This window comes from Stylophora pistillata, chromosome 4 (genome assembly GCF_964205215.1).
Source record: "Stylophora pistillata chromosome 4, jaStyPist1.2, whole genome shotgun sequence".
NCBI classification, from domain to species: Eukaryota; Metazoa; Cnidaria; class Anthozoa; order Scleractinia; family Pocilloporidae; genus Stylophora; species Stylophora pistillata.
Window position 1 is genome coordinate 25,849,278 of NC_142522.1, and position 11,176 is coordinate 25,860,453.

General features: G+C 36.6%; 3 protein-coding genes across 4 annotated transcripts in view; 1 reads left to right on the forward strand and 2 right to left on the reverse strand.

Moving 5' to 3' along the window:
- Nucleotides 1–1,487: 1,487 nt before the first annotated feature.
- LOC111343602 (calcium load-activated calcium channel) lies at nucleotides 1,488–5,284 on the reverse strand. Its single transcript, XM_022950781.2, has 7 exons — nucleotides 5,130–5,284; nucleotides 3,835–3,912; nucleotides 3,537–3,602; nucleotides 3,353–3,399; nucleotides 2,687–2,754; nucleotides 2,275–2,419; nucleotides 1,488–1,787 (listed from the first exon to the last, which is right to left on the reverse strand). Exons 1-7 carry the CDS (start codon nucleotides 5,188–5,190, stop codon nucleotides 1,701–1,703), a joined length of 552 nt encoding a protein of 183 aa, XP_022806516.1. The 5' UTR covers nucleotides 5,191–5,284; the 3' UTR covers nucleotides 1,488–1,700.
- Nucleotides 5,285–5,319: 35 nt separating this feature from the next.
- Nucleotides 5,320–9,189, forward strand: LOC111343609 (mini-chromosome maintenance complex-binding protein). The gene is made up of 2 exons (XM_022950787.2): nucleotides 5,320–5,968; nucleotides 6,814–9,189. Exons 1-2 carry the CDS (start codon nucleotides 5,422–5,424, stop codon nucleotides 8,124–8,126), a joined length of 1,860 nt encoding a protein of 619 aa, XP_022806522.2. The 5' UTR covers nucleotides 5,320–5,421; the 3' UTR covers nucleotides 8,127–9,189.
- Nucleotides 9,190–10,696: 1,507 nt separating this feature from the next.
- The window catches only part of LOC148733043 (neurexin-4-like), a 6,928-nt gene continuing 6,448 nt past the window's right edge, over nucleotides 10,697–11,176 (reverse strand). For both annotated transcript variants that reach the window (XM_088757518.1, XM_088757517.1), the window contains exon 4: nucleotides 10,697–11,176. This exon is cut by the window's right edge and continues 2,051 nt beyond it. The gene's annotated coding sequence lies outside the window, so the exon portion shown is untranslated.

Here is an 11,176-nt window from a genome sequence, read left to right on the forward strand (position 1 = left end):
AATCTAATTTGTTGCACACCGAGAACAAATTGAAAGAAGAATGTTTATATTTTAAACATGTTTACGGTCCTAGTCCGCCGGATTCCATAATTTACCGCAAGAGAAACTTTTAACAAAGAAAGTTATTCGTTCATCATATTTTGCAATGATAGAGGTGCTCTCTCTAGTGACGTCATGAACTCGGGGCCCCTGAATAATGAATTGTTTATACGTGGGTAAGCAATTCACGCCGCCAAAGCAATTTGTTATGGATTATTTGACAAAAATTATTTTCAAAATACTCGCTAGCTAGTGCAAAACGTCATTTTCCTTTACTCGTCCAGTTTCTTACTGCGCGAAGGACTCTATGATTGTTATCATTTTGTCTCTCCGTATCGAATTTCTCCGTTTATTCTCTGAATTTAAAACTTTGGAATTATAATTTACTTTAAAACTTATTCTTGTGTTTTGTTTACACCAAAAAAAAAAAAAAAAAAAAAAATGATAATAATAAAGAGAGAAACATCGCCTCGATTGATTTGAAAAACAATCTCACGTTAAGTCTGCCTGTCTGTCTACCGTACCTAACAACCACAAGCGAACACTATCCCATGTTCTTCAGAGGAACATCAGTTGAAAAAGTAGTTGTTCCTTTCAATAAAATCCGTTTGCAACAAAACAATTTGCAGATAAAAACTGTCGTTTTCCTCATTGAGCTGTTCGATTAATGGGTAGAGGCGCGCATGACATCAGCTACCTGACAAATAACGCAAGAGAATCTCAATGACTGTTTCCCGACCGGCTTTCCACGATTTCCCTCGGGCATTTTGCTTCCTCCTCGGTCTCAAGTAGGGAGTCATAATTGAAACAAAAGTCAAAAAAAGTTTTATGAGATAATAACTACCACATTGGCCCCGACTTTAATTATTTGTTGGTTAACTGATTTCTTCGAAAAGCCGTTCGACGTAAAGATTTAGTCCCAGGGTATGACAGAATTTATGAAAATAATTTTTTCTTAGTTTATTTCCCAGTAAAATGAAGTGGGTCATTTATCTCTTTGCTTCAAGCCTTACCATGGCGATAGTTTTTCTTCAGTTTCGAATGATTTAACTGATAAACGGACTGCGGAGCGTAGTAAACGCAATTTTGCATACGTGCAATTAATGGAGTCGAATTTTTCAAGGGAGCCATTTGTGCTAAAGGCAGCAGTTTATTCTCTGTATGGAGAAAGTAATGGCGGAAAAAAAGTAAATTTAAAAATAAATTATTTGAAAAAATTTAGCTTTGGGTATATTTCATCGCTTTGAAATATTCGGGATAACCAATAACTCCATACTTCATTTTCCGAGGATGGTTTCAATAGAGTCTGTTGGTTAAGTCGGCTCTACCTCAACCAAATCAGTTTTGTAAGAATTGTCCATGGTATCTACCAAAGACCAAACTCTCATGACAAAAATCAAATACCTTGGGGAAACAACATACATAGAAGAAAAGACAAAGGGAAAATAAAAACTTCCAATTAAAATTTAATTTAATTTCTCATCTATGACAAATGCTCAGAGTCTTAAATGTACAAAAAAATATCACTTGTGTTGTAACACTCCGAGAAAAAAACATATTCAAGAATACTGTTTCAGTGGGTCAATAAATGTTCCAAACGAGTTGCACTGGACACAATTTCAGGTCAAATGGGTTCTCTGTAACCAAGAATCTTGTAAGTTTTATTTGGTACCCTGTGGTGGTGTTAGGAGACCACCAACCTTGCTTGCAGCTCGGGAAGGAGCAAAGCCCAGCATTTTTTGTATATTCTGAGTGGAAAAAAAAAAAAATATCATAATTAAGTGAAAGTGTAGTGTGACCACCACCAACAACAGTCCCTCTCAGGACTCTACACTCACCCAGACAATCACACTACACTTTCCTATGTTACCTCCCCCTCCCCCCCTGGTTCAAACTATTTACTGGATCTTAATTAAGTTTAGCAAAAGCAATATCAAAATACTGTGAGAAAGCAGGTATCCATACAAAAAAAATACATTTTTGACAATCAGTCTGTATAATTCTGCAAAAGGTTAATTGACTGTTTGATTGATCAGTGATTCGTTATTTGATTGATTAATTAAACTGACTGCTTGACTGATTGATCAACTGATCAATGGATTCTGTGATTGATAAATTGCAAGCGACTTAAGGGCAGTGAAATTGGAGAGTAGTCTACAAAACATGCATAATTATGGTCTGTATCCACAAATGTTGCATAATACTCATTTAGAAAAAATTATTTTTTGCACAAACCTGTCTCACAGACATTGTACAAAGAATGTAAAGGAAGATAAAGGAGCAGTCCGTAAAATCTGTGCCCATCAAATTCCGATGAGACAAGCCTTGAAGCCAAGAGTGGGGAACAAAGGGAAGCTTTGCAACTACTCTGCCATCAAATCTGAAAATAAGACAACATAATAAGATAAAGAGATTAGAAATTGAGATTAGAAATGCATCCTATAAGTATCTATTTATTATTTTTATCATTATTATTATTATTATTGTTATTATAAATGCAAGAAATACTTCTTCTAACCTCTAGTAATAAATACAATTACACTGGAAATAAAAATGTTATTACTAAAAAAGTTACTCATAACATTTTGCATTCTGTAAAAATGCAGTTACAAAAATCAACACAGAAGGATTTAGGGTACACACTTACATTGAATTAAACATGCCAATGAGAGCTGTAAAGGTAAATCCAATTGCAAAGATGGACTTCATTTTCACCTGCAAAATAATTACAACACATATCACTATATCATATTTGAAACATCTCCAGGGTCAAATCAAATGACAGGAAAGCTTTGCAAGGGCAGGGGACACTCTCATTAGACAGAAGGAACCTCAATAGAAAGAAATAACAATCTTCTTGAAGCTTGGGTAGCATAAGTTTAAAAAATCCTGGCAAACAAAGAAAAGGAATTTTAAGATAATTTTTTGTAAATGTTTAAAACTACCCATAACCCAGGGTTTGACACTAACTCTTCAACTTACTAGCCAAGTGGCTAGTGACATCTTGGATGTTTTAAGATGTTACGACAATTTCAGTTTGTTTATTAGCCAAACTGGCTGGTCAGAAATTGAAAACCTTTAGCCAAAACTGAATTTCTACTGGTCTGTGGCTAGTGGGCTACCATTAGTGTCGATCCCTAATAACCGATGATTCCTGTTTTTCTCCACAACAACATAAATTATGTCTAGTGTTTTATGCTTCCGTGCAATTACAGTATCATCAATTCTTGTCAAGGATTATTGATCAGAATTAGAGCCAAATATAGAGTACATGAATATTGTACACACAAACTTGAACATAATTGTCTCTCACCATTGAAAGATCTCTGTTGTGATTCTTAAGCTTCTCCTCAACTCTTTCTGAGGAAACACAGAAACAAACAGGTGTGAAACACACTTCACTGAAAACTCATGTAAAGCAGTTGTACATGTACTAATATTGTCCAGCAATTACATCAAAATAGGGAAAAACTGATTACCGTCACTGGTATGCTTACCCATTTTCTTCTTTTGACCTCCACCTTGTCTGGGAAGATCTATTATATTTTCTTTTCTCTTCTCCACTAAGTAATACAAGTAAATACCATTAATATGAAGTGTCTTGTTGGAATGCACCATACAGGTATTTTGACTTAACTCTGTCAATCCTCTCAAGGTCTGCTATAGTACATGAATTTGATTGAAAAACATGAAATAAATGAATTATTTGTCTATCATGACAGGTTCTAACAATACTGCCTCACTCAAAATAACTTTTTTCAAGTGGATTCACTCAAGATAAGCAAAGATACTCACACTTTTTACTGTCTTTCTCAACTTCTGCAGTTAACTTTTTATATTTGTCTGTTCTGTAAACCAATAAATAAGTGATTCCTATGAAAAAGAAAGTAAAAGTAAGGTTACTACAGTCACCGAGGTAACTTTTGTATTACAATCTCTTTCTTTGCCTTCTTGATAAGAACTATCAAATAGACAAAACAGATCTACAACCTAATTACAAATAACGTTTTATTTCCTAAGATGGTGACACCACAACACTACCTCACAAGAGACATATTCTTCTGGCCTCGGTTGTTCAAAGAGCGGATAACGTTATCCAATGGATAAATCGCTATCCAGCAGATAAGTGTTACCGAAACGTACTGTGCTATCTACCGGATAGAGATTTATCCAGTGTATATCGCTATCCGCCCTTCGAACAACTGGGGCCTGTAGCACAGCATATCTTTGATCAACATCTGAGATATCAATTTTAATAATCAATAAACATGTGTCATTATAACAAATCATACAATTTTGAACCCAATAACCTAGACAACTCTTGATCACGGTTTTTTTTTTGCTCATCTGTAGCGCATTTTAATGAAATAATAAAAAATTAATTTACTTTTGAACTAATGGTAAATTAAGCCACAAAAAAATACATTAGTTTTATAACAAAACTCTCAAATGGAATTCCTAAAATAATGATACCCTAAATGCACCTTCCTTAAATAAATTTAAAGAACTGATAAGTGAAGACGCTACCGTTTAATATTGTTTTATTGCTATTATAAAATTGTTGTTTATTTTGTATAGTATTGTATGTATTGTTCTTTATTTTTTACGTATCTTTTTGTCACATTTGCGCCGATGCCACAAGCTTTGTGAATTACGATAAATAAATAAATTACAAATGATGAAAGGGGAAGATCCAATTTTTTATGGGAAAAGGATCTCTTCTGTTTTGTTGCTCTGAGTCTGGAAATTTTTCCGTTCATTCTTTCAACATAAGGCTTGAACAGAATATGAAATTGCTAGCAGACAATTTATTGATGTTTACATGCATGAGGTACTTGCAATAAGAGAAAGATCCCTACATTGGAAAATCAAACGGTTAAAATGAACAGGTAACAACAACAAATAAACATTACATTCCTTATGAGGAATCCTAAAAGCTGCAATATTAAAATCGTGATAACCTCTGCAACCAAATGGCGGCCTTGATATTCATTCGAGCTCAAGAATCTCGCGTGATACGTCATGCTACTGGATTGAACATCACTCGGCACGGTTTGTGGCCGTCGTAACTGATACCGAAACAAACCTACCTTCAGAGAGAAGTGCAGTTGCTACCGAAATGAAGAGAATAAGAATCGCGTCAGCCAACATTTTCCCGATCTAGATAGATGAACGAAAAATTAATGGCGGAGAAGTAAAGATCCCCAAAGACAATAATTTATGCTTGAGCCTGCATGCACATGCAGCCAACAAGCTGTCAAAAAAATGTCATGCGTGCATTATTCTAACTTTACCCGGGAAAACTACCACGAGGGTCTTGCAAAAAAATTTCGTTTCAGCGACCATAGTGTTTATTTATACGAACAAGGAGAACATCTAGCGATGCCTTGCATAGAGGACTGGCTCACTGACCCCCTCAGTGTTATTGAAGGAATATTCAATGAAGCAGGAAGCCCAGATCACGAAAAAGTGGGCGAGTTTTTTTCTAGTCGATTGCAGAAGAGCGAAGCGCTCCAGCGAGTTCCCTCGTTGAATGATATTCCAAGTCATCTTCTCAAATCAAAGAATTTAGTCAGATTCCGATGCATGGTGCAGGACATGTTCGATCCTGAGTTCTACCTTGCCGTGTATGAAACGGTGAACAAGGTGGACAACTCGTCGAAGTTGCAGTGCGGAATGTACCAAGATGTCGTCAGATGTCCTGAAAATTTCGAACTTCGCCTAGAGTCACCGAAGAACATAACCAAAGAGAGGCATATTTATTACTGCGTACCAATACCAGGAGAAACTGAATGGGCGAGGAAAGCATTTGCAAGGGGAAAAGAGACTTCAGACTCCGAAGCACAAGTGTCTGGGCGGAGGAACCCTGTTATTAAGAGGGTTCTTGAGGAAGACATGGACGATGAAAATACCCCAGCTTCTCAGCGTGGTAAGTGCCTTGATCATTGCCTCGAGCGAGGTCCATTTTGATTCCTTGTTTTTCAACCACGATAAATACACACACAGTGAAGAATTTTTACCATAATCTCTTGTTCACTTATTGTGCAGTAAGATATTTTTTACTGAAATTATAGGCAATATCCGTGATGAGAGAGAAGATTGTTTTTAAAATAGCAGTGATTCATTTTTACGCCAGAATAGCCCAATTAATCCCTTTCATCCCCCCTCAATTCTAAAATAAACCAGGTCTTGTATAAATTAAACAATTATTATTAAAAAAAAAAAAAGTGTACTAAAATTTTCTTTTTAGTGATGTGCATGAAAGTTGTCAAGTTACCTGAAAATGTCTTGGCATCATATATTTTGCTTCTCTCATCCCTGCTTCTGGTACTGTGTAGCCTCTCCCCATGTCTCAAGTCCATTAGGACCCAGCTTGAAGGGCTACTATACAAGGTCCTAGATCACAAAAATCAAACTATGTGCTGACATACAAATGTCCTTCCCCCAACGTTTTGGAATTTAAAAAGTAACATGTAAATAGGCTTTTTCAGAATTTTATATACAGTACCTTCCCTTTCAAAATGAGCAAAACTTTCTTAGTGAATATGGGTTTATGTCAAAGAAGATACACAAACTATAGCTATTTTAAGGATTTGGCTTTGGGTTTCTCAGAAAGGTTTGTTGTTTACCTCAGAAATTAGGGTTTTCACAGCATTTTTACCACTCAGCCCCTCCTTTCCTTCCCCTGTATACTTCCAGTGACAACTAAGGTCTATGATTCTCTATTAGCATCCTTAGAATAGCATCCAAATTGAAATTCATTTTCTCCCTTAGGGTGGCAAGTGCCCAATGTGGCCTCCAGTGATGATGACGCTAAAAGATCAAAATCCAGGGAGATATCAGGTGGAAGTAATGTTCCATCCCATCCATTAAATACTGATCTAAATTTTCCTCTCCCAAATGAGCATGGCCCAGCTTGCCTTGTCCATGTCTATGATCAAGAAAGTACCCTGAAGGTGAATGACATGGTAGAGTTCATTGGTGTGTTGTCAGTTGATCCTTGTCTTGCTTTGTTCAATGATGATGATATGGGAGATGGTGATGAGCAAGTGCCACTAGGTCCTACCCATGATGACTTAATCACTCCAGAAGAACAAGCTGTTCATCATCCACCGCCCTCACTAGTGCCACGGCTGCATGTGGTAGCATCTTGCAATCTAGTCCACTCTAACCCATGTATCCCTAGCGGCATTACAGGACAGCCATCAATTGCTAATTTACAGCAGCTTGCTGATGTAAGGGGTGAGGTGGTGTCTCTGCTGACCCAGGTTATGTGTGGTGATAGCCTAGCTGCAGAGTACTTGCTCCTCCATTTGATTTCCTCAGTTTACAGCTGGACAGGAATAATGCCTGTTGGAAAGTTTACTTTGAATGTCAGTGGGTGTCCATCCTCAGACTCATTCCCAAAAGAGATGCACAAGCTCGTGGAGCATCTTGTACCAAAGTGTCATTTTCTGCCTATGACCTTAAACAACATGAACACACTGAACTTTGTTCCCAAGAAGGACTACACAGCAAATCGCCTCAAGAGCAGCATCCTTCAGTTATCGCAAAGCACCAATTTAATTGTGGATGAAACAGCTTTGCAAGCTGGCCAACTGAATGCAAATGGTGTCAAAAATGTCACAGCCCTGGGAAATGTCATCTCCTGGCAGAAACTAGAGTATGACTTCAATTTCTACAAAGCAGACTTCACCACCAATCTACTGATACTGATCCTGTCAGAAGGAAAGTCACTGCTTCCTGCAGATTGCCATGTGGCTCTCAGACCCCACCAATCACCCCAACCTGTTGAGAAGGTTTTGAGCAGGATCTCATCAGCCACGATACAGCATATGCGAGCATTCTTGGGTGTAGCACGTCTGGCAGAGTATTCTTTGTCCTCTGAGATGCAGAAGATTCTTCAGGATGACTTTGTGAAAAGCAGGCAAGAAAATCAAAGCAGCATGACTCCTGAGGACTTCCATCTCTTACTTTTGCTCTCACGGCTCATGTCTCTGAGTCATGGGCAAAGCACCTTGACACCTGAGATGTGGAACCAGGTTAAACAGATGGAAAAAGATAGGAGAGCTCGTCTTATCTGTTAGTTCCCACAACTAAGTTGATTCACATGTGTTATGTTAATCCACTGCACAGAGCTGGCCTGAATGGCCCTTGCAGAAACTAAAACTTGCATGTATGTGTTCATTGACTACTGTGTAAGATGATAATGCTGTAAAACTTGAGCATATATCCTTGTACATGTTTAAACTTAAGATGCGTTATGCTGACTTTGATTGTTTTCTGAATACAAAACCACTATGTTATGCTATTGGCTATAAACTGTATTCCACCTTCATCATCTCTTGATTATAGTATATAACGTGTAACAGCTGCCACGGTTTTGCCTGCTGTTAAGAAGACGTTAACAAACTTGTGCGCGCGCGACTCGCGTGCGCGTGCTTTGAGGTTACGAAGCAATCTCGTAAGCAAATCACGCGGATCCTTTTTCAATGTTGACGTGTGCGATTTTTAGAGAAGAGTAGTTGAAGTTTTTTTTGTTTATCGTTTGGTTGTTGTCGTTTGCCGTAAGACTACAGTTTTCTGTGTTAGAGTAAGTGTCTGTTTGGATTTCCCGTTTCGCTTCCGAATACCTAACTTATATTGAAGTTCGTTTTGGTTCGATTCTTACAAGCGGGACTGTTATGTAAGTGCTAATGTTCCTTTCCTTGAGCTTATATATAGTTTTTTTTGTGAGTTTGTTTGAGTTTTTAGCTAGCTTTGCATCTTGCCTTTATATCGGAATGTTTGGAATGTTGGTTTGTCTATTCGCATTTAGCTTAGCTTCTTCCTTATAAATTCATATTTCAGTTTACGATAAGTACTTGGATACCACGACTACGTTAAATAAAACGATTCAAGGCTTGTCCGTAAAATATATCCTCGCTTCATAGTGTGTCTTCATTTGCGAAACTCATAGTTGTCGTCGAAATTTTGCTTCGCTTGTGTCGGCCGCTACATAACGTGACCAATGAATTTGCAACTTTGTATATTAAGAGGTTTTTGTGCTGATGCATGGAGGAGGCCAGATTGACCATTAAAGCCAATCTCCCTCCAGAAAACTGGATAAACATGCAATAAAGTATTTGATGATTTGTGTTAGACCCGAAATAGCCTAGTTATTTTATTTCTTATTTCATTGGAGAGGTGGCACTTCTTTCACTTAAAACTGAGCATAAAGTGAACTTTGAATAACATGAGAAGAAAAAGATTTCTAGCCCCCTGCTATGTAGTTCATGCCCTTAAACACAAAAATGGAGTAAAGGATGATAAAATTTGTTGTTGAAATGAATTTCTCCCCTTGTTAGAAATATATTTTCGATATTCGCCCTCTTCAAATAAATCTTCCTAACATATCAGTTCTGTACAATTAAACAATAATGGGCCATGAGCATATTGAAATATCATTTTTCAACTTCATTTGAAAAGTATCTTTACCATTTTAAAAGAAATTTAATATTAAAAAAAGTATTATGTCTACTTGTTTTTTCTATGTGACAGAGATTATGTATGCATGTCAATTGTGATTACTTTGTAGAATCTCTAGTAGATGATGATAATATTTTGCTCATCTCAAACATTTCAAATACCTATGCATCCCTATTGCAACTGAGTAATTTCCTTGAGATCTGGATGGTCCTGATTGGATGATTCTTTTGTTTTTGTTACAACCACTTTGATATCATCTTAATAGCCCGTTATCAAATTACCCTTGGCCTCTTTTTCAAAACGAGGCCTGGTGCTCAAACATTCTTGTGAAAATGAGTTAAATTTGCATGTGAATGAAAACTTGTAATCATATGAAAGAATGAGAGCCAGGACTCGTTTTGAAAATGAGGCCAAGGGTAATTCGGAAATGGGCTATTTGTTACCATCTTCATTTGTTACCAACTTCATTTATTTTCATGATCTTCATTTGTTACCATCTTAATTTGTTTCCGTATTCATTTGTTAGCGTATTCATTTGTTACCGTATTCATTTGTTACCATCTTCATTTGTTACCATCTTCATTTGTTACCATCTTCATTTGTTACCATCTTCATTTGTTACCATCTTCATTAGTTACCATCTTCATTTGTTACCATCTTCATTTGTTACCATCTTCATTTGTTACCAACTTCATTTATTTTCATGATCTTCATTTGTTACCATCTTAATTTGTTTCCGTATTCATTTTTTAGCGTATTCATTTGTTGCCGTATTCATTTGTTAGCGTATTCATTTGTTACCGTATTCATTTGATACCGTATTCATTTGTTACCATCTTCATTTCTCACCATCTTCATTTGTCACCATCTTCATTTGTCACCATCTTCATTTGTCACCATCTTCATTTGTTACCATCTTCATTTGTTACCATCTTCATTTGTTACCATCTTCATTTGTTACCATCTTCATTTGTTACCATCTTCATTTGTTACCATCTTCATTTGTTACCATCTTCATTTGTTACCATCTTCATTTGTTACCATCTTCATTTGTTACCATCTTCATTTGTTACCATCTTCATTTGTTACCATCTTCATTTGTTACCATCTTCATTTGTTACCATCTTCATTTGTTACCATCTTCATTTGTTACCATCTTCATTTGTTACTGTATTCATTTGTTACCATCTTCATTTGTTACCATCTTTATTTGTTTCCATCTTCATTTACACGTGTATCATCATAGCGTTTAAGCATTACGTATCGACATTCCTATCCTAGCAGTATGCAGGAAGTTAGTCCCCATGGACCTAGTTAAGCAGTCCAGCCTGCCATCAGTCTTCTATAGCTCAGTGGCAGAGCATCTAAAGTACTGATTGGAAGGTCGAAAGCTCGACTACTATTGGAATCTCTCGGAGCTCTTTTTCTCTGGATAAACCTGTTTCATTTACTGTTTAGCATCCTTTTAAACTGCTTTGATGTGGAACAACGTTAACTTAAAGTTAATTTGATTGATTGCATAACAACACTAGTTTGGTTTTATCAGTACTCTGATCTGGGAAGGGTATTGATGGTACCTAAAGTGTACATATTTTAGTCCTTATAAAAAAAAAAAAAAGTACATAAACTAGCAAGGAATTGAAACGTCAAGAATGGATCGTGTGTTATC